The sequence below is a fragment of the Hemibagrus wyckioides genome, linkage group LG26, assembly GCF_019097595.1.
Source record: "Hemibagrus wyckioides isolate EC202008001 linkage group LG26, SWU_Hwy_1.0, whole genome shotgun sequence".
Classification (NCBI taxonomy): Eukaryota; Metazoa; Chordata; class Actinopteri; order Siluriformes; family Bagridae; genus Hemibagrus; species Hemibagrus wyckioides.
The window spans coordinates 15,596,663-15,621,416 of record NC_080735.1 but is presented as its reverse complement, the minus strand read 5'-3'; the positions used below and the strand labels follow the sequence as shown (position 1 = coordinate 15,621,416).

General features: G+C 37.8%; 1 protein-coding gene across 2 annotated transcripts in view; it reads right to left on the bottom strand.

Annotated features, from left to right (window-relative positions):
* The window catches only part of nlgn4xa (neuroligin 4 X-linked a), an 81,930-nt gene that overhangs the window by 7,873 nt on the left and 49,303 nt on the right, over positions 1-24,754 (bottom strand). For both annotated transcript variants that reach the window (XM_058380885.1, XM_058380886.1), the window contains 2 exons: positions 12,112-12,297; positions 7,538-8,327 (listed from right to left, as the gene is read on the bottom strand). In XM_058380885.1, the coding sequence (XP_058236868.1) occupies positions 7,538-8,327; positions 12,112-12,297 (976 nt within the window). The remainder of the gene's footprint in view (positions 1-7,537; positions 8,328-12,111; positions 12,298-24,754) is intronic.

Here is a 24,754-nt window from a genome sequence, read left to right as displayed (position 1 = left end):
AACAAACATTAACGATCAGTATTTTCTTTCTTTCTTTCTTTCTTTCTTTCTTTCTTTCTTTCTTTCTTTCTTTCTTTCTTTCTTTCTTAACCAGAAACATAAACAAACAAACAAACAATATTTCTTTCTTTCTTTCTAAACCAGAAACTTAAATAAACAAACATTAACGATCAGTATTTTCTTTCTTTCTTTCTTTCTTTCTTTCTTTCTTTCTTTCCTTCCTTCCTTCCTTCCTTCCTTCCTTCCTTCCTCCCTCCCTCCCTCCCTCCCTGAAACTTAAATAAACAAACATTAATGATCAGTATTTTCTTTCTTTCTTTCTTTCTTTCTTTCTTTCTTTCTTTCTAAACCAGAAACTTAAATAAACAAACATTAACGATCAGTATTTTCTTTCTTTCTTTCTTTCTTTCTTTCTCTGAAAGGAGAGAGACATTGAAGTAAGAGGCAGTTTGAAGCGACTCCACAAAATACTGTAGACAACCTGGTTTTTTTTTAATAATTTATTTTGCATATTCATTAGCAGTATGCAGGTATAGCTCATGAGTCACCAGCTGTTTTGCATTCCCTAAACTATATTGGGAGCGACTCAGTGGGACGCGATGGGAATTTTAACTCTGTACAAAGGCAGTAAATCTCTGCCGGAATGCAGATAATCTACAGACCGCTGTCCTACAACACGAGTAAGTGATTCACCTGACAAACTCATTTGCAATATAGTGTCATTAGTGGCATGATGAACTAGCTTAGCAATAGTAATTTAGCAGAATGTTCTTAGGCATGTGTGTGTGTGTGTGTGTGTGTGATCTACGGAATTGGTAGTGGCTCTGCAGTGATTCTCTGAGTTGCGATTTCATTACATTGGAGTATCGGAGGAGAGAGAAGAAATGGAGAGGAGACAAAGAACGAGAGAATGAGATCTTTAAATAGACACTGAAGATGGAGAGGAGATACATGGCGCTGCATGCAGAATAGGTTCTTGAACACACACACACATGGAAAAGATGGCAGTAGGATACACTGACAAAATAAACTGGCTGATGAAAAATGCAGAAATTATGGCAAAAAAGTAAACAAATTAATGACAGTATAATTAATCACAAGAAAGCGCAGCTTAGTGAAATAAAATAAATGGATGTATAAATGATTACGAGGATGAAGTGCACTAGGTGTGATAAATAAATGCCTGATCACGTATTTTAATTACTAAAGCCTTTTAAGGAACACATTTACTACGAAGAGAAAAAAGGTCCCTTAGACCTTAGATAATGCTCTGAACTGAAACTTTTTAACGAAACTTTTTAATTAGAAAAATAAAAAAAATGATGTAAAATTATTAAAATATCCCTTCAAAGTGCTGTTTAGCACATATTATATCTAAAAATCAAAAATGTAAAGATAGGAATCGTGACTAGTTAGGGTTCAGTATTTGAGTAAGTCCCGCCCATGCCCATGAAACTCCGCCCCCAGCAACATCATACACAATTGCCACAACTTTATCCATTGTTGTTGCATTATAACTACATATCTTCTAGGTTATTTGTACAAGTAATAAAACAAATAAACAAACAAATGAAGGCCACAACTTAAGATTAACAACTCAACTTAAGATTTTACACCATAACCTTTTAAGGCTACTACTAAAAACTGACATCGGAGACTCCTTCCAAAATTGTTAAATAAACATGACAACAACACATGAACCACATATACAAACTGAATAATTCAATCAAATAAATAAAGTTTAAAAGGAGAGTAAGTTGATTTTCTTTTTAGGATGAATGCAAGTACACGTGTAATAATGTTTTATTATTTAAGGATCATTTATTGTGTTGACCGATCAGTTATCTGGTTATAATACAACTAGGAAACGTATTTCCAATAAGCCAACTTCTCGGATCAAATGTCTCTTTTTGTCGATACATTTGTTCTCGATCCCTTTATCTTCATTTCCTTTCCTTGCTTTCTTTCTCCACTCTGCTTCCTCAGAGGGAGGAGCTATGAAACAAGCGAGGGAAGCGATGGCAATATTAGCTAGAATGTCTTATTAATCCAAAGGTACTCACGTTACAAAATGAAGTACAGATGAGCTTCACAAATTAATAGCTCTTTTCCCTGGAGGGTTAAAAGAAATTGCATACAAAGTGGTGTTTAATCCCCAAACCCATGTGTCTACTGGGTTCAGAAAGAGTTCATGAAGCTGTACAAGGTTTCCTGTACATTATTGAATGCTATGAGCTAAAGATTGGGGTTTAAATCAATGCTCAGGATACTTACTTTCAGACGTTTTGCTTACCAGGGCTTCTTTCGTGTACTATTACTGTTAATTATGACTATAAAACCTATCACTAATAATTCTTATTCTTGGCATTGTTCTTTATAGAACTTTGAATTGCTCTAAGCAAGGTTTTGTATATTTTATACATAGTTTTCTAGCTTCTCACTGGGTGAGGGAGCTCAAGCTGCGTTCACACACGGTGACATTATCGCTGTAAGTCTTCAGTTGCCCAGTCTCAGCATCAGCCATGAACCGTCGGTTAAAATTCTGCACACAAAATTGCAAGGTTTTGAAGTCTGAAATCTGATTGGTCAGAAAACAACAGGTGTTTGTTGTTTTCTTATGTTGTTTCTCATGTAAAGCTGCTTTGAGACAATGCTCTTTGTTAAAAGCGCTGTACAAAAATAAATTGAATTGAATTGAATACTACAAGATTTCCATTACACATGTATGTGTCACGTTTTTTAACAAAGCCGTCGTGACGCTCTACTTCCCTCATGGAGGAAGGAAGCCATCGTGTTTACACCTGTGAGAGCATTGAGAGCTTATGAGGGTCAGCTTGATGCTGGATTTTCCAAATGATATAAAAGTCACGATAGAGACTCGATCATTTGGATGACTTTCTTAATGTTAACGATCTATGGCTGCACAGTGGAGGGACTTTAGATTTTTACGCCCCTAAACATGATGCTGAACAAAACAAACTGTTTTGTTCATAATTAACAAAACAGATTATTAAAATATATAATTAAAATATATATGAGAATGGAGTTTTTCTGCTTCCTGTATTAGCTGTTGCTCGTCACTGACCTCCGTCCCCGTGCTCGTACGGCACACACTACATCATTTTGTTCAGATCATTTCTAACATGCTTGATAAATGCCAGGGCGTCGTGGGTCAGGTCGCTTCTAAATCGCTCACACATAGTGTAATGAGCAGCGAGCACTGATTCAGCTCTGATTCCGTGTTTTTGTCGAAGAGGGCTGAGAAAAATCTCTCTGGGGGGGGAGGCACCAGAGAACAATCATGATGTGTTGTATGTTACAGTATGAACTTACAGCAAGTTTTGTATAGTATTTGACTTTTGAATGAAAAGTAATACTGAGAAGAGAAGAGCTTTATGTCTTTCTCTCTTTAACACACACATATTTTTGGAGAGAGAGAGAGAAAGAGAGAGAGAGAGAGATGGGGGGGCAGAGGGGGGGAGGGAGAGAGATAAAGAGAGAGAGAGAGAGAGAGAGAGAGAGAGAGAGAGAGATGGATAGAGAGAAAGGGAGAGAGAAAGAGATGGAGAGAGAGAAAGGGAGGGGGAGGGAGAGAGAAAGGAAGCGAGAGAGAGAGAAGAGAGAGAGAGAGAAGAGAGAGAGAAGTCAGGCAATTGTCTATAACAGCAGCTCTGTTCTTGTTATTATTTGTATGTTATTGTTTCTATAGTAATGTCTTGGGAACTGGACAACAGATGAGTGTGTTTGTAGATATAGTGATTTTTTTTTTCTTTCCTAGCCCTCAGAAGGAGTCTCCAGTATCACTGCTTTGTAACAGATAGATGTCAAGCTTTAACATTTCCCCAGTTTAAAAAAGAAAAATTCATATGTAGCTAAAAATGGATACAAATTAAGATGCATCATTCTTTAATAAATCGCCCTTTTTGAAGCAAATTCCTGTAACTGAAGAAGAATAAAACACTTCAGGATTTGTTGTGATAGGAAAAGAATGAACTTAACAGGGACTGTGTGACATGACACCATCCTGACAGTGATTATTGTTCGATAACTACATGTGCTGTCATTTATTACTGCTTACATAATGGGAAATTATGTACAAATAATAATGAATAATGCAATATCTTTTGATCATTTATGTTTTATGAATTTGTGACATTTGTGCATTTGACAAAAACAATAAATAAATAAATAAATAAACACAAATAAATAAATAAACCCAAATAAATAAATAAATGGGGCTTTTGCTTATGCTTATACAAATCCTATATGAATCATAGACATGGCTTACATTCCCACATTATCCCAATAATAAAGCGTCTAATATTTCAACAGTCAAATCACAAGTTTATATATCAATTGAACAGTCACTGCTTCCGTGTTAAAATATCTTCAAATGTCTAGGCATGTACAAAGCAAAAATAGAAAGTTCACGGTTATAAATAACCAACTAAAAATAACCAAATAAAAGCAACTTGGCCATATCTTCCTCTTTTTCTCTCTTTTAGCCCGCGGCATATACCATTCAGCATTCATTGCGATGACTCGCTTTTTATATGAGGACAAAAAAAAACAACAACATCTTTTGCATTTAACTTGTCTTGAGGCAACATCCAGCACAGTCACGGTTCATTCTAGCTGAAAAAAGATGTATATTTCCTTAATGGCAGAAGAATCCCGACGTTAAAATTGATCATACTTGAATTACTGTGCAAGGCTTTTTTCTGCAATATAGAGAATGTGTTATATGCAGCGATGTGTAAACAGGAATATTTGAAGAATATAACTACCAGATTTAATTTTATTCCATTGAAATATATTGTGGCTTAGTAATATGTTTTTATTCCAGCTTCATATAATGTAGGTTAATGCAGCTTAGGGTGAGTGGAGTAAATGCGAGCGCAGCACTAAACCTCGAACTAAACCTCTGAGGGCTTTTATCTGCTTTTAATACTTCCTATAAACTCATTTCGCATACAGTATAAAGTTCCTAGGTGTGTGTGATAAATCCTAAATGAAATTTCAAACAACTGTACACGAAAACTATTTAAAACCATGAGCCATGGAAAACAATGTACAATACTTGATGATGTATGCAGTATATATACAAAACATACTCTATATATAGCCAGCAAACCCTTCTAAAGTGGAACCTCGGCATATGAATTTAATTCGTTCTGGAGGCGAGTTCTTGAGGCGAAAATTTGTATTGCGAAACAAATTTTTTCCATAAGAAATAATGTAAACGCAGATAATGCGTTCCAGGCACTCAAAAATATTACTAATATTCCCATTACGAAGCGTATGGAAACTGTACGGCTGCTTACAAAGAACTGACCCAAGCCAAGCATTCCATGTCAAGGCTCCTCACAGGAAGTTGTGCCACCAAGCTTGGGCTAAAAATAGAACAGACCACCCACACCATTAATCTGTCAACAAGAAAACACCCGAAAAATCACCTAGCTTTTGAACGCATGCCGAATGTAACGGTGGTATCGTGGGTTGACTCTTTCCAAACAGCTTTCTTAAAATTCGTAAGCTCGTTTCAGTTGGCTTCACTTGGCTTTCCACTGACGCAAACAAGTTTTAAATGGCTCCTGGACGTACGTGCAACTTAGCCGGTGTTTGGTTCGATTCAGTTCATTCGTATACTCAATATGCTTCGTATGCCGATGCAAATTTCTTGCAAAATTTCAATTCATATGACGAGGTTTCACTGTACTTCCTTTAAAAAGCAATTATTGGCTGTTTTGTAGTTTTATTTATCAGCTGCAAAAAGAAAAATGATTTTCAACAAGAAGAAAGAACTTGAAAATGACAACAAACAAAAAACCAAACTGATAGCCCTTGTGATATTTTTCCCAAAATGTATAAAAACATACATTTTTAACAGTATTTACTTTAAATGAAGTGAAACCTCTGGAAACCATGACACAGAGTCTGTCAGTCGTGTAATTTCTCAGGTAAATATGATTGTAGTTGCTGCTAATGCTAATTCAAACATAATCCACTCATAATTTGTGTCTATACAAGATCACTCTCAGAGCAGTTAGACCTTGTGAGGTATAATTTTTCCCTGAACAAAATAGCAAAACTTCAGTAGTAAGACTTCACTCAGTATTCACACAGCCATATGCGGGTATATGCTAATTAGCAAAACAAAAAACGTAGCACTGAAAAGCCCCAAAGCACAGCATTCAACATATAAAGCTTACAAAGCCTTACAAAGCTGTGTCTTTTGGACATGTTTAGGGTAAAAAAAATAAAATAAACAAACAATAAACAACAATAAAAACCCTGAAATGTTTTTAAACCTACCAAAAACAGCTAGCTAAGTTACCTACCTACATAGTTGTAAAGCTTTTTAAGATATAATATAAGATATTTTTTGAAAGTGTAGCTTTGACAAAAAATGGTTTTGTGTGTTCACAATGCAGGGAACAAGCAATGTTTTCAGAAATATTATTAAACAAATGATCAGTAAACATTTGAACACTGCCTCACTAGTGTCAGCTAGCTAAGTTAGCCACATAGCATCGACATGCAAGTAATTTAAAGTTTTATTATGACTTATGGCTTTACCAGCTCGGTAGTAGAAATATCTGCACTTATATTCTGCCTTCATGTGGTATCAAAATTAGCATAAATACCACTTTCCCACTGGGAAGTTGCACAAGTCGTAATTACGACTGGGAAACTCCGAGGTAATTTTGAGCCACCAGTTTCTGACATGGAAGGAGTCCAAACTTTCAACATGGTGGAAGAGAGTACATTTTCTGTACTGATGCTTCTAGCTTTTTATCATTGTTTTCATTTCAGCCTTGCTGAAAAGGGAAACTTTCTATTATAGGACTACACATAGATCTTTTAATGGTCCCCTGATAGATGGAAAGTGTGCTCTGAAACACAAGAGTCTACTGGCTCACACATTTCACAATACCATGGATCATTTCTCCAGAGTGTTTCACTGGGAAAAAAAAAGTTTGTCACATCTAAACGCAAAAAAGTGGAGAAATAGTTTGGGAGCTATGCCATTTATCTTCAAACGGATGGCCCATGTGACAAGGTAGTGTACAAAGTCTTAAATGAAAAAAAAAAAGTTGTAAGTGAAAATCCGTCAAAGTGGCGACGATTCGCTGCTTTAGCAATATGGTACTTTTTAATCTAATTGTTTTTTCCTTGTATGAAGTTCATGGAAAGGATATTTCTATAAAGATCATTTGAAACACTTGATTAACATCATTTGATGGACTGGATTTTATTGTCTTGGACATTCGAGCAGTAAGTGCTGTCTCAAAGACACCTTAGTAACCTTTCCTCTGCCTGTCTATTAAATAAAACACTCACTGGTGAAATAAAATTAGCTCTAACTCTGAGCCCATATTGGCATGATTGTCCTATACTATAACTTCCTGAGTGCATCAACGACATTTCCAAGCACTCCAAGTGCAGAATATCCACTTTCTTTGGTAAGGTATTAAATTGATACTGTCGTCAGCTGGGAAAAGGGCAGCATAAGCTTAAGAGATACTTCACTTACCCGGTCTTAGCAAAATTCGTCCAGTATGTCATCACTACTGCGCTGAGCATGACATCGTTCTTGGAGAAGTTGCAATTGAACAGATCGGTCGGGCCGATCATAGGGATCCCGAACACGTATGGCACCTCGTCTCCGTGCGCCGAGTCCGCCCAGCTCGGCTTCATCTCACTCTGGCAATGGTGATAGAAAGCGTAGAAGTACGTTGGCGATCCGTACTGCGCGTGAAGGTCGGCCGTAGCTACAGCAGGTGCCACCCACTGGTGATCTGTAAATAATGCAACCAAAGTCTTGCGCCTGGTCTCTGGATTCTCCTTATCAGCCCAATCAGTGTACATGAACTTGATAGTCTCCCGGAGCGTATCCTTCCCCTCCGGATAACCATACAGGTGGTCCACAAAATCCGACACTGCAAAATCAAAGTCGTTGGCCGACACGCCGTCCTCGCTATCTACAATCCCGTCCACAAACTTGAAACCTTCGCCCTGGTTGACGCCCAACATTATGTCATAGTTCAGGAACTCACCCTGCTCCATGAGGATCTGCGGGTCATCAGGGATGACATCACCGTCTATGACGGGTCCGAACGCAATGTGGTACTTGGCCTGGGTGATGTATTGCTCGATCAGCTCTTTGTAGTTCTTGTTTTGCAGGCATTCCACCAGTTCGATGGTATCCAGCATGTTGCAGCCTACTTTTTCGGCAAGCAAGCGCGTGTACTTGGCCGGCTGGTAATTGACGGCCCAGCTGGATAGAGCCGTGCCACTTTGGATGATGGCTTTCTGAAACAGATCTACAAACGGGAAGAAATAAGCAGCCATTAGTGCACTCAGACCACTTTGCTAAAAGCTGAAGCACCAGTGTAACTTTTCCGATCAATGCTGAAACTCAATGGTAATGTGCAGAGAATAAACCAGGACAAAGGGAAAAAGGCATGAGAGGATACCAACTTCCAACTGCTCTGACCACTGTGGTCATTTCAGGTTAGTACTCCAGCGTGGTGGATTTGAAACTTATTCATTTTACAGATATTTGGACCTGATTAAAAATATACTGTAAGACGAGCTGGACATGATAAGATGAGCTTTTGATTCCCAAATTGCTCTGCCCATCGACAAGCAACTTTAACTGATATCCTGCATTTAACACTTATAGTTATCTGCGCTTTTCCATTTCAAAACATATCCCCATTTCATAACCATTTGCTGTTGTCTATTAACTTGGGCTTCATTTCCAAAGGATTCTTTTTATTTTCTTCCAGACATGTAACTTGAAAATCTCACAGGGCTTACTTCATTATGCATCCCAAACCAAGCACGTCGTGCAACTAGATTAAAATGGAAGAGAATGGTTCATGTTGCCATCATGAACATTTTTGGGGCGTAAGAATTACTTTCCCCTGTATTGCCACTTTGTATATAGGCCACAGCACACCAGGAAGTGTTCCTCTGTGTGTGTGTGTGTGCATGATGTTTTGCCCATACTTTCTATTTATATCATCTTAGTCTAGTGATTCAATCAGGGCAATATGAGGAGCGAGTGAGCACAGAGTTATCTGTATCTTCATAACGGCTTTCATTTTCCATCACTTTATTTAGCCCTTGTGGAGACCGAGCATCTGAGGCGAGCGCTGACAAAAACACATAAAACCTTTGTATTGGACCTCTGTCAGATCAGCCATGCGTGGCAGTAGATTCATGTTGCAGATTTTGTCCTAGAAAAAAAGATAACTAGAGGCTTGGAGCTGATGATTCAGTGACACAGAAGGAAAAAAGAGCCCTCAGTCCATTCTATATTTTCAGAAATGTAACGAAAGCTGTGTCTTTACTAGCGGTTATAATGCATAACTATCTTCAGTGCTCCAACTTATTTATTTCTATGCAATGGATCAGAGGGGGTTAAGGGTCTTGCTCAAGGTCCCAGCAGTGGCAGTGTTAGGTTTAGGGTTAGGATTTAGATCTTAACCACTCAGCCGCCACATACCTCTATGACTATGCAGGAAGCTTCTTGAAAATTCCAGCAGAGGAAAGAAAACAAAGGAAGAAATGCCAGAACTGCCAGTATGTTGTGTGAATTCTGCATATTCTGTGATATAAATACTGTACATTGTTTCTTGATGATGTGGTTATTTTGGTTTATATCTCTCAGAAACAGTTTCTAACACATTTAATTGGTTCTTGATACCAAAATATAAACAAATCACTGGCTTCATTTAAACCACCATAACACTGACCATACCGTTCTGAAGAAATGATGAATAAATGAATGATGGAAATGCATCTTAATGAATGTGCTCTTTGTTTTATAGCTTCATACATGAATTTTTGCCCTCACCTGGCATGATATAGTGGAACCTCAACATACGAATGCCCTCCCTTACAGATTTTTTCGCCTTAACAATTGAAATTATGCAAGAAATTTGCATCAGCATACAATGTATTTTTGGCATTTGAACCGAACCGAACAGCAGCTAAGTTGCATGCACATCTGGAAGCGAGTTTCTGAATTTTTTTCAGTCAGCGTAAGCTTGAAAGTGTCAACCCACGATACCAACGTTGCTGTCAGCATGTGTTCAAAAGCTAGGTGATTTTTCTGGCATTTTTTTTGTTGACAGATTGGTGGCGTGGGTGGTCTGTTCTATTTTTAGCTAAAGCTTGGTGGCACAACTTCCTGTGAGGACTCTTGACATGGAATGCTTGGCTTGGGTCAGTTCTTTGTAAGCAGCCATACAGTTTATATACGCTTCGTATTGGTAATATTTTGGGGCGGCTGGAACTGCATTTACATTATTATCTGCATTTACATTATTTGTTATGGGAAAATTCATTTCTCAGTACAAATTTTCGCTTTAAGAACTCGCCTCCAGAATGAATTCAATTCTTATGCTGAGTCTCCACTGAATTCATTATTTCTAGTGACTTTCTGTAGGATCCACAGTTTTGATAAAAGGTATTTTTTTTTTATCTTTATTTGCTTTATCTGCATATTCCAAACAATTGATTAGTATTCATTTATCTCTAACTGACATGAAAAAGCATGTCCATGTTTTCCTTTAAGTGTTTTAAGTGTTTAAGACATTTGTACATATCGTGTGATTACAATATATTGACAGATTTTGAAAAAAGAATGAACAATAAATATTAATAATGCTTGATTTCTGCGATGTCTAAAACATATCTTTCTCAAGATCTCAGCAGCTAGAGCAGAAATAATGTGCTAGTAAGTGCTTTTCGCAGTATTGGCATTATATAATTCAAAATATATTCATAAATCATAGCTGACCCTTCCAGACAAGCAGGCAGGGGAGTACTGGGAGTACTGTGCATCTCGTACACATTATTTTAATCAAGCGTGTCACATCCTCAGTCCAGATTGAATTGCAGGTTCTGGAGGAAAGAGATGCTGTTGCCAGAGGTCATTTGATCCATTATGAGATTTCACTTCGATCTGGACTGTTTTTTTTTTTTTTTTTATCACCGGAAGGTAAGCTGCTGTGTGTTGCTTTTTAGCTATAGCATTCAAATAGATTCTAATGGGTTGAAAAAAATAAAAACTTGCCAGAGTGCTTTCAAGAGTGGACAGTATTCAGTGTCTGAATTGTGCTATCGAAGGCCTAAGTGGTTAAACAGCTTTCCAGAGATATTTTTAGCATCTAAACACAACAACAGAATTCCAAGTGCACTCCAAAATAGCACAAGTGAGAATCTTCAGTTTGCGGTGGTTATATTATTCATCCATTAGAATTGGTAAAAAAAAAAACAAGTGTGAATATTACATTAGTTATAGTTCACAGAGCAGGTTGAAGGTTTGGGCAGTGGTCACTCATTAATTTCATACTTTAGAGATCGGGAGCTGAGCAATTAGGGTCTGGTAATAGAAAGAAAAGCAAAAAATCCCTTGACTTATGTTTTCATTTTCCTGGACTAACCTCAGAGAACAGGGTTTGAGCTTGATGGTGGTCTCACAGCCTGATGTAATGAACTGCATGAGGATATTTTTGGAGTCTGTTAAATGTTGTGAATGTAAAGGAAACTTTGGATTGTTGCGTTATTACCCATGAGATTTTATCAGACAGGCTTGACAGCCAGTTTAGAGTGATGTTCCTGATCTTCCTTGACATTTCATTACCATCTTATTAGCATGAGAGGAGAGGATTCTTACGAGGCTCAAATGTGCAAATGCTATTTGACACAGTGCAATCACTTTTAACTGTTAAAAAAATAAATCCATAAAGTACAGATTTAGGATTTTAGGTTCACGGCTCATTATTTAAATTCGTACAATCACATTTTGGTTATTTATTGCGGCCCTGAAGCTGTACTGACAGAACACATTAGTATCGAGCTGAGATTATTTATAAACCTACTTGTTTTGGGGTTCAGATTAAACATATTCAATTCAATTAACCATAAGAACTCAATGATAAATATAGTCATCATTTAACAGATCCCTGGCCCTGATTTCCCTGGATCTCACTCCGAAATCCACTTCCATATCTGACACCCAAGTAACACAATGAAAAGAGACACACACACAAACATGATGCTTAAAATAAGCAGTAATTGAACTTTACATACCCTCTGAATAATGGGACAGGGTCAGCAAGCTCACGCATGATGCTCCAGCTCCTGATCCAAATATCGTCACCCTTTTCGGATCGCCTTTGAAGGCCTGGATGTTGTCTTTGATCCACCGCAACGCTTGAATCTGGTCCAACAGGCCGTAATTCCCTTTGGCAGCCTGATCCCCTGTGCTTAGAAATCCTGTTGGCACAGAATATAACAACATTTCAGCATTGTTGGATTGATTTAAACAAATAAAAAGAAGAGGTAGTGGAACATATAACAGAGTCCTGGGATTGACTGATGTGTGAATGGTTAATCCTCTGCAGTGTGTTTTTACTCTCTTTGTGTTTGATTTTTATTTTTATGATCTTGTTGTGAATGGCTCCTTGGCGTGGATGTATTTTCCTCAAACCCGGGTTTTGGCACCAGTGTAACAGAAGGAGGAAGACGGAGGCATGATTTGCAGACAGACATACAATTTTTCTTCACATTTAATAGTATTTAATTGTTTTATTATGGCATCTGCCAAAGACAAAGACAGTCACTGAAACACAAACCGAATATAAGTGCGCTTCATTTTCAGCCACAGATGTGTAAGCCCAGTCCTTCCAGTATTTCACTGGAGTTTTGTTGTCAGTTTTGAGCCCAAAAATGCTTGAATTTGCAGCTTTGTTAGTTTCGCAAATTTAACACGCTGTAACACTGGACCCTTTAGAATAATAAAGCAAAGCAATGAATATTGTGTGTCTTAAAACATAGAGCGTTAAGCCTCTTGTTTGGATTATATGTTTATGAATGTACGAGCATATGTTTATTGATGCATGTTTGCTAGCTCATTAAAATACTGTATATACATTCAAATGTATTACTTCATTTTCATCTTGCAAAAAAAAACAAACAAACAAACAAACAAAAAAAACCTAACTTTAATCTCCCCAGAGGAGGACATTCATTTGGATTTTCTTCCTAAACGCAAGATGCTTTGCTTCTGTTTGGCCCGAGATAAGAATTTCTGGATGCTGCTTGTGTTATTTTTGTCATGCTGATTCTTTCACAATAGCCTCCTCACCTTTGTGCCAAAGCGTCAGAATGTTTCCGCAAATGTCTGAAACTTAAACTAAAGAAGTTTCTCTGCGCAGAGGGCACTAATGGCTGCCCCTAATATTCCCTAATTTTTTTTCCCACCTTATCACAAAGTCCCATCTCCTTGACAACCGGATCAAAAAGATTTCAGATGCACAGAAAGATCATCCAAGGTGCGCTTTTTCACAGGGTTATTTGGCCATCTTGTCTATTTGCAAAGGATTACCTTTATTTCACTTCCTGACATTTTTGGCTGCTCTTTTGGAATGTGAATGCCGAAAGTGTCCTATTTATTGCGGTGTTTAAAATAAGTCATTCAAGCGATATGGGGGAAAAAAGTGACAGCTTGGTAGCGACCTTTGTGAAATCCTTGCTGTGAAGGGGGAAAAAAAATTGCTCAATTATATGACTCAATTATAATTATAATGCACTCTCAGCATGGCAGGATCTTTTTCAGAGCTCTGTCAGGAACCTATGTCATTGCTTTCGCAGTGTCTATGAAGTACTAAATCATCCATCCCACTTAAGAGTCTTCTAGTACGCAGCGACGTCTTGAGCGACTTGTAATATGATCTCGCGGATGTTTTAAGTGAAAAGTGGCACTCAGGAGCTGTTCGAGCAAGAAACATACATGTTCTGGGTGTCAGAATGAATCCGTTAAAATAAACAAGACACAGGGAATTTTTCCACCACTGAAAATGAAAGCCCTTGGATGAGTGATCCAAAACGAAACAGTAGCAAATATCATTCCTTCAAATATGTCAAATACGCCCCATTGCACCGATCGGCTTGAAGCTTGCTCACCAACCCCAAATACTCGATGAGCAAAAAATTGCGACTTGTTGACAGATTAGCCAAGTGGTTTAAACCCATTAGCAATGCCTCCCAGCAGCCTCCAGGGTGTCTGCTCCATTCTCTTGGCCAGACTTGGCCTGATTCCCCTCCGGAGGGTGCAGTTATAGACCAGAACGGTTCAGGGTAAATAGGATAAGGAGTATGTGTAAGCAGAGGACAGATTTAGTTGGTCATGCTGACATGGGGCTAGGGGGATTACAACATTGGCAACTCTAGAACCCTGAAACGGCTAGCCTAGAGCCTCGGTCTGGATAGAATTGCCAAAATATATTTACTTCTTAATGAAGACATCATAACACTGACACTTCAGTAATAAAAGTCAGTAATAAGTCTACTTATGAAAAAGGGAACCTTTTTGAATGGACAAAATTTGGCACCTGGTTAATTGGTGTTTATTAAAGACTGTAGCATGTAACAGGACAGAGTCTCTTTCTGTAATGTTTAATGAGGTGGAAAACATTTACCTGGTCCAATCCTCAATTCCTAGTATTCAAATTCCCAGACTGCATCCTGTCATCTTTCTGGCAAATTTTACCTGGTAAGGTTTTCAGTTTTCCACACAGTATTGAACAAGCAACCAAAAGGTTTAAATGTCTAATCAACCAAGTGTTATATATCCTGAGGGCAATTAAATAATAAATAAATACCTGAGCCAGTTCAAATGGTTTGGTTCAGCCCCAATTTGAGCTTTTTCAAGCCACCAGAAGGAGATATCAGGGTCTATCTATGAATACGGATTGGACAGACCTTGCTTTCCTGTTGCCAACACCAAACCCACTAGGAATAACAGAAGGAAAATGAACGAACAAACAAATCTTGGAGGTGCCAATATTTATGCCACATATGTCTTTAATTTTGAGAACAAGAAAAAAACAATTCAGCACTTATTTATCAGAAATAAATAATAACATACAAAACAAAATGACTGGCACCTCATATAACATGACTTTATTAGTTGTATGGAACTAGTTGTATATTGTTCTTGCCACTTGAACCAATTTTCTGTTAAAGGGTGACTAAAATCGACAGCTGGACCTTTCCATACAAAGTTGTTTACAACTCACTCAGGTATTCCGGAACGTTCCGCAGTTCCAGGTTAGAGATATTACTAAGCATTAATGCAGTCTCCGGTGTGGGGATTAAGGCTAGGCCTTCATAGGCTCTCTGCGCCTATCTCACTGGTTCTCGCTAATCTCTGTCTGTATTAAAAAATGAAGCTGCCAGAAGCTTCCGGCAGCATTATAAGCAGCTCTGTCCAAACACCGGGGACAGATCAACAGTTTGAATGACACTGGACATACAGCTGTCCTTCACATTCTTCCCTTCAAACACTTGATGTGATTGCTGTCTCAGAGTGGATTGGAGTGCAAGCGTGACCATCATCAACAAAGCGTGAATGACATAATTATGCAACAAGAATGAAATTTTTATGACTTGATGTCTGCTTTTTTCCACTTGGGGCAAAAAAATAAAAACTGTTTCAGGAAATTAACAATGCACCAAAAATGCTCTTGGAATACAAATGCATGACATTTCAGATGAAGGCTTAAGTGTAACAATTCACAATGTCTTTGTGTAAGTGTGTGTGTGTGTATGAGATCTTCCTTAACCACTCTTTTGATTCAGAGTACTACCGCCTAGAAAAGTATCGATCTTCTAAAATCTGCTGATGTGACTGATCACGTTGGAAGCCGTGCATTAAAAGTTCTGGCCAGTTACCAGCTAAAAACAATATTAATCACGCAGCATGTTTAACAACATTATTTATGCAGAAGAATGATCATTAAGCACAGCTGGATTTGAGCTGGAGAGAGAGATTGATTTGTTACATAATCCATACCTCTTCCTTCCCCTGAGCGTTGCTTTACATTTCCGGATTTAATTACATTAAAGGCGCTAGATCTTTTCTCTATTATTTATTAAAAAAAAGAAAGAAAAAAAAACATTCCGCTGTGTAATGAAGTGTAATAACCCTCAGATTTTACCTGCTGAGTAACTGCACTTCATAATGTTTGATCAGCTTAATAGATCAGATCTTGACACAATAACAATGCTCAGAAAAGCAGCTCAAGGAAACATGATTAAAGTAAATAGTAAGGTTATAGAGAGTGGATAAATCATGTCACATCAATCATTGTCCTTAAATGTGATCCAACAACCGACAAAATCACGTAGAAAACAAACAGAAAACCTGTCGGGATGTTATGGTGGCCTAGAAGTGCAAAATAAAATAACAAATCGGTACAGAAAATAACAAATCATGAAACAAAATAAGAAATCCGAAAACACAATGAAAATTCTGACAAACCAGAAAAGGTAAGTATAGTTGGATTTGTTACTACATTTATGTATTTCTTATTTCGTTTTTTTTGTATTTTTTAGTTTGTTTTCAGATTTGTTATTGTGTTTTCAGATTTGTTATTTTGTTTTCGGGCTTGTTGTGTTTTCGGACTAGTTATTTTGTTTTCGGATTTATTTATTTTGTTTTCTGTTTTGTTTTTTTGTTTTCAGATTTGTTATTGTGTTTTCGGATTTAATATTTTGTTTTCGGATTTCTTATTTTGTTTTGTTTTTTATTGTGTTTTCGGATTTAATATTTTGTAGTTCTTATTGTGTTTTCTGATTTGTTATTGGGTTTTCAGATGCGTTATTTTGTTTCCGTTTGTTTTTTTGTTTGTTTTTGGATTTGTTTTGCGTATCTTGGTCACCATAGGATGTGTCATGCCAATAAACTCTAGTTTAGGTTAGTGGTAGTAGTAGTAGAAGTGGCAGTAGTAGTAGTAGTATTAGCATTAGCAGCAGCAGTAGTAGTAGTAGTAGTAGCATTAGCAGTAGTAGTAGCAGTAGCATTAGCAGTAGTAGTAGGAGTAGTAGAAGTAGTGGTAATAGCTAGGCCAGACAGCTTGTACTATTTATCTGATTTGCTAACATCATTAATGAAAAGCTAATTCTCAGTCATCATGAGCATGAACCCTAATCATAAACCTGAACCGGGACAGAAAGTAAATAAAATAAAGTCTTTTAGACTGCGAGAAACACTTACACCTTCATATTCACTTTAATCCTTGATTATTGCTTGGCATCACTTTTCTACCAGCAACGCTGTGCTGAGGTTTTAAATAAACAGACCAACGTTCTCCAGACAAGCAGCTGAACAGATACGGCTTTACACTTCAGCTCATTTAATCCCGCACACCTTCACAATCATATCTGATTTTATAAAGAGGATGATCACACGTCCCGTTCAAATCGATGAAGAGCAATGGTTCGGAATGCACTGGAACGTTCCTGCCCTAAAAAAAAAAATCCCACAATGCACCACAAAATAAAAAACAGAGAACATTGCTGCTCGCTATAAATGGATGACAAACCAAACTCTCAGCCCACATCATATACAAACGTAAGTAGCTTGTTATTGTTATAGTCGTAGCTCTCAAATGATTACTTATGTTAGAGATTTTTGAGTTTATTTGACGTTTTGTTTGAGTCTAATCACTTTAAAATCTTTGAAGCATCATGACAGAAACACTTTATATTTTATGGCAGTCGGAAATTTCCGGAAATTGAGTCATTAGTGTCTTAATGTCCAATACTATGTATTGAGCCAGGATCTTAATCAGTGCCTGAAATTACCACCTAGGGAGCTAGAAAGCTTCTTTTTTGTGTGTGTGTGTGTGTGTGTGGACCGCATATATCCATATATCCGGATCCACCTGAACCCTGATTAAGATACAGCACTGCCTTTAGATATATGGCTGACTGCACGATTCTTTTTGTCTTTGGCACTGAATATCTTTTTAAAAAATATATAAATATCCAAAGAAGCGAGAAGATGAAAGAAAGAAAAGGGAAAAAAAAAAAGAAAGAAAGAAAGAAAGCCAGCATCCTGACAGATTGACGTTAATAGTTCCTAATTGTGCTCGCTGTCAGCAAGATAATCCTTTTGGTTCCCAGATGAAATGTTAATTATCAAAGGGAGTGATGTGCAGGGAACATTGCGGATTAGCTGAGCAGGGTCAGGTCACTTGTGCACGCACACACACACACACACACACACACACACACACACACACACACACACACACACACACAGAAAGCCTTTTTTTGTGCCACTGAAATCAGCCCAGCTGCTAAGGCTTATGTGTTGTGATCTTTAAACTTCCTCAGCTCGCAGTATCAAGTGCATTCGTTTATTATTCACTCCGGTGCTTCGCCTATTTAAAATTCTATATTTACCTGACACACCACATGACACTGCTGAATACTGATAGAATCCACACTTTGTCTTCTTTGAAGGGAAAAGACAAAACCTGACGCATTGCAGTTCCCGGGGTTTGAGCACATCTACCGCCAAACAGCTGGAACAATCCACACTTAGGCTGCAGCGAAATCCTCGGTCTAAGTGCATGATAAGAGAAGAGCCAGGACGAGCTCACACAACAATGCGGTCCAAGCTCATTTATCCTCTTTGCCAAGTCTGAACAAACCAAACTTTGCTAGATACACGCTGTGCGCTGCCAATATTTGATTTTACGTCCACACTATTCAGAATATACCGTCAAAGAACCATGGCAGGCAAAAATCAAACCCTTATTTTTTTTTACCAGCGTTTCATCGACTTATGGGACATTTTCAATCAGTGTAAACAAATGAATAATTTTTTATCTCTGTGAGTCTGATATAAAATGAGTCTGTTCAGTGTGAGGCATGTGCTTTTCCCTCTGTTGGATAATCTTACACAGAATTTTACTGGTGGATGATAAACACCTACAAATTTTATGAACAAGCACTCGGGGCATCTCAGAGAGCAGAAATGGGTTTGATATGAACATTTACTTTGAAGATCTATAAAGAAACATCTATATGGGGAAAAAAGCTGCTGTTTTTTTTATGTATATTTAGTATCTAGTATACTAGATAAAAACAAATATTGTTATTGTTGAACATGGACACAACTAAACAGACACAAATTCCATTTTTCAGCCTCTGGGAAAAATCCACAATTACAGGAGGATAATTTGGTACAGAATTTGTTATTCAGATAGTGTTTTAAGCAAATTAAATTTTGTATATTAAATAAGATATAGTATACTGTACAATGGATTCATTAGGAAACATCTATAATACCATTATAGAGTAAATCTATAAGAAATAAAACACCTGAAAGTGAGCCATTACAGGTAAGTAATCAACAATAGGATTATGTGGATTAGGATTAAGTGTGTTGTTTTAATTCCTGTCCTGTCTCCGCCCCCTGTTTTGTCATTGGTGGGGTTTTTTTTCTTATTGTTTTATTTCCTTCATTTGTTTTGATTAGTTTGTCTGTTTAAACCCCTGCATTTCTTGTAACATAGGGAAGTGGTATCTTAGTGGTTAATGTGTTGGGTTACTGCTCAGAAGGTTGTGAGTTTGAATCCCAGGTCCACCAAGCTGCCCCTGAGCAAGGCCCTTAATCCTCAATTGCTCAGTGGAATAAAATGCAATTAGCTCTGGATAAGGGTGTCTACCAAATACCGTAAATGTAACTTGTGGTCAGTGTCCATAGCAATTTGTCAGTACTAAAACTTTTATTGTTTTTTGCCTCTCAGTTTTTGACTTTGCCATGTTTGTTCTCCTAATAAACTGCCTACCTGCCTCCTCTTAATACATGACTCCATCTTTATACCGTTATCTCTAACAATTCAAAATGCTAACACTGGAGACTCCTTCCAAATCTGGACCAGCCATTATGCAAGGTGAAGTTGTTACTATAGAAACGATTAGGAACAGGCTTTATTAATATAATCCTGTGATTTATATTTAGAACTCCTGACCAATCAGAATCAGAGTATAAAGAAAAAAAAAGATATAGCTCTCAATAATGTCAGCGGTTTTCAGATTGACCTTTTGGGATAGCTGATATATTATTTTTTTAAAAATTCAGTGTAGAAACAATACAGTGCTTCTTTATCTGAAAGGATTGAGAAACTGAACCCATGTGGGAGGCTAAGAATCCTTAACTAATTGAAGAACCTTGTTGAAGATTGTTGCAGACAAAAACACTTGCAGCTTTTCTTTTTTTGTGATGTGTCATAGATATTTTTGTGTTTTTTTCTTGAAACTACTTAAATTAGCAAAACTGCAAGCACAGGAAAAACAGAATGGAGTTTTTCCTCACCACCATCACCTCTGGCTTGCTTATTAGTGATAAATAGATACTTTTAAAATTTCTGTGTCTGTAAAGTTGCTGAGTGACAATGTCCATTGTTAAAAGTGCAAAACAAAATAACACTGAACTGAAACGAATCCTACATACAGTATATATGGTGGCCGAGGAGTGCAAAACGAAATAAAGCCAAATAACAAATCCAAAAACACAACATGGCAAATGGAATCCTTTCAGCTGATTGGACGAGACCTTGGTCACTCAGGATATACAGGAAGTTCAGCAGTAGCTGCAGCAGTAGAAAGTGGATTGGTGTGTGTATGAACACAGCTCTGCTCTTATAGCGCTCCTTACATCCTTTAATCTGGAATAGTTTGATCTTTGATCGCAAACTAATCTTTATGCCATGATATGCTCCAAAATCCAAAATCATGGCATATGAACGTCCTTCATCAAGTAGCATTGAATGAATTCCATTTTCTTATAAATATAAATATATATGCTTGTTGTTTTCTTAGATTTAAAGTTGCACTATCGAAAAAAAATGGTTTAAAGTGAATGCAGAACTCCACACATGTACAAGAAATAAAGTTAGATACACAATTTCCTACTGCTTGTATATCTTGAGTGACAGATGTCTTGTCCAATCAGAGATAAGAATTCCGTTCGCAAACTATACCTACCTTTTCCAGTTTGTCGGAATGGTCGTCGTTTTGTTATTTCATTTTGCACTGCTCTGCCACTGTATATATGAGACTGTATGCCTTTTAAGAAAAAGGACTCAAGCAGAACTCTTATATCGACCTAGAAGCATTATCCATTACAGAAACTCCTTTTCTAAAGAGTGTAGAAGCGAGCTTGTTCCCTCACTGCATCTACGGCTCGCTCGTGAACCGACAGCTAGGTTTCAATTATTGAACGTCTGCCTGCATACGGGCACAACCATTAACCTGCAAACCACAAGACAAGACCACATTTCGTAGCTGATACAGGTCAGGAGGCTTGAGGTTACATAACATAATACCATCTGATTGACAGCTGAACGGGAAACCAAACTCTCAGAGTGCATCTGCAATCACTGGGGAAAGCTGAATGCAATAAAGCCTCAAAACTCAAAATTTGTCAATTATGTGAAAAGAAAGCTTGCTTTACTCCCTACAATTCTTTCAAAACTCCCAAAAATTAATGCATTTACAAATAAACAAGGGGGGGTCAATACTATTACACACTATGACAGAGAACAAAACAAATCCCTTTTAATCAACTTCCTGATCTCTTATTTTTCCAGAATTGATAAATACACATATTTTCAGACGTCACTTAAGTTTCTGTTTAATGTATATTTAGCGATTTGCCATCTGTTGTTTGCACACGGAAAACTGTCATTGGGTTGTGCCAAAAAAAAAACACTCTCTCTAGTTAGTTTACATTTATTCATTTAGCAGATGCTTTTCATCCAAAGATAAACAAATCCAAGCATAGAGGTCTTAGAGGAGCTGACTGGGAGAGAAGTGCAGCCAACTGACCACTAATAAGTCATAGACATTTATAAAAAAAACATGATAAAGGCAAAAATAGATAGATAGATAGATAGATAGATAGATAGATAGATAGATAGATAGATAGATAGATAGATAGATAGATAGATAGATAGATAAACAAATTTTAGTCACAAGGCAACTAAACTCAATCTTATAGTTTAAATAACAGTGACAATAATAATAATAATAATAATAATAATAATAATAATAATAATAATAATAATAATATCTGCAGCAAAAATTGGGGTTCAAGCTCTTTAAAAACATATGTAAAAATATTATGTATTATTTAGGAAGCATGTAAACACTGTATCTTGGAGATGGACCATGACACATACTGAGGGATTAAATATGGCCAACGCCCTAAATAGTAAATTTCGGTATCATTCGACTTGGATTGCGGCACTGAAGTTACAGATCCATGATTTCAGGATAAATTATACATTATACAAGGCATGAGCAAAGAAAGTATACTGATAAAAACTCAGATCCTGGTTGTTAGACGATACAAGTTTGGTGTCAATATACCAGACACTTTGAGATATAACCTCACTTCATTTTGGTGTACTCACTGTCATATTCGTTGATGTGTAATATGCGGACGTTCTGATCGATCAAAAATCTTTAATAAATTCAAATACTTTTCACAGCCAAAATAAAATCAGAGATAAACGTTTTGTTCGTTTTAAGGCAAGGATTCCATTGAAACAAGACGAAACGGTTAAAAAGTTACAACCTTTTTTGTACTATTTTTGTTTTGATCCCTTTTTGTCTGGAAATATTGAGGACTTTGAATTTTGATAAAGTGGGATATCCATCCATCCATCCATCCATCCATCCATCATCTACACCACTTATGGCACTGGTTCATGGGGAACCTGGAGTCTATCCCAGTAGACTCAGGGCACAAATCAGGGTCCACCCTAGACTGGATACCAGTCTATCATTCTGTCCAGGGAAGAACCACACACCCATTCACACACTAGAGACAATTTAGAGATGCCAATCAGCCTACAACGCATGTCTTTGGAGTGGGAAAGGAAACCAGAGAATCCTAAGGATTCATTCCTTGTGGATGTGGTACGTGGAGAACATGCAAACTCCTCACAGACATGGTGGAGGCAAGGAACGAACAGTGATATATATATTTCTTGTCCCTAAGAGTACAATAGAGAGATATGCATGGATCAAATTAGATTCAGCTCAACAGAGAAACAGAGGCAGAACCCGTGACAATGTGACAGTTGGCTGATTCGCTCCTCACACGAGGCGAAGCAATTCGTTTTATCTGTTAAACAGAGTCGTATTGTTTTCTGTCATTTCAGCACGACTGTGATCCCCCATGCACAATCAGCTCTCACGACCATCAACTGTGAGTGAAAAAAACAAAACAAAACAAAAAAAAGGGGAGGACGGTTTAGTGATAGAATCTGTGTCCTCTCAGCTCGGGGAATTGGGCAGCTTGCAACTGAAGCATGAAACCGTTCGACTGGCTACACATGCTGGGATGCGATATATGACCCGTGTGATCTGATAACGTATGTTCGTTAAATTCTGCCGAGGTAATTAGAATCTGTAGGAAGCCCTACGCAAGCCTTGTCTTCCAGTCTTTAAAATATGAGTAAGTACCCTCTGCACTGCGCTCTGCAGGACTACAGTACATAACTCTAAGTGTCCGAGTGCATACATTTCCTTTTCGGCACAGGGTCAGAGCAAGAAAGTTTGTAGCTAATAATTCTTCCTCTGAATTTAGGAATTCCAATCGTTTCTGAAGATGATTCCCGGATTCTCGGGTTCTGGGTCGTAAGCTAATATACCTAACCGAGTACATCTGAAATACGGCGCTCGGGCATATGGACTCGCTCCAACTAGCATTGCACAAATGGAGGAGCTGCAGAAGTACGATAGTGTAAAAGGAGAAAATATTCCCATCTATCAGCAAAACGCAGTCCCCATAATAAATGGACCCCGTTCCTCTGTTCCACTTCCTGCTTCTGTCAGAGAGACATATTTTGATCGATGATGTCTTTTTCTGGACCACACTACATTTTGTTTCTCTCTCATCTGTTCTTTCTGTCTGCATTACATCTATTTGTGGCAAGCCTTCTCCGAGGCGCTGTGTGTGTGTGTGTGTGTGTTGTGTGGTGAGAATGAGTGTGTGTGTGTGTTGTGTGGCGTGGTGAGAGTGAGCGTGTGCCGTTCTCCCTGTTGCACCTGATTCTCTTAAACCAGATGAGCCCTTTTTTTTTCCTTTTAAAACACCACTCTCACCCTGTTACGCTCCAGTTAGCATGCATGCCCTCTGCGAACGTACGTACTAGCCGCAGCCATTTAGTGGACCTTCACGGACACGATGTGAGATTACACGTTTAGTTTGTTGGTTGGTGAATTCTTCTATCTGACTGGTCGGAAGATGTTGCTTTGATTTCTACTTTTCTACTTTTTTAAAACAAATCACGTTAATTTTAATATTCTAATCATGCTAATATCTCATTCAGAGAGACGTAAACGGAGTACGATCATGTGTAACAGCTGATATGCTTTGCTTTTCTCCGAGGAAAGCAGTCTCCAGGGTCAGTGCTTTCTAAGGAAGCTTTCATGCTGGCAGTTTAGTCTAAAAAAACAAGAAGGTTTAAAGCTGTCACATGGATCAGGAATCGGGACCAAACCCCAGACTACCTGTCGGAGGTGGTGCGAGTTCAGCTGAGCTGGACCTGTGCCACGATTCCCGTGACTCGTAGGAAGTAAAGTAACCAGCGTATGTTTTTTTAGCTGCATTACACACGTATATGATGAGTGACAGGGAAACACATAAGGGACACATAAGACAGGTAATTTCCTTACTGAGCATAATAACACCAAAAATATAAAATGATGTATAAATATATTATGATAAAAATGCACTGGGGTTTGATAGAATCGAGTGAGTCTGAAACCAGACCAATGCTGCAGGAGTCACCAGGAACAATAGGATATTTAGAGATAAAGCTGTTCCTCTAGTGTAATAGTAATACACCTATGCTAATACATT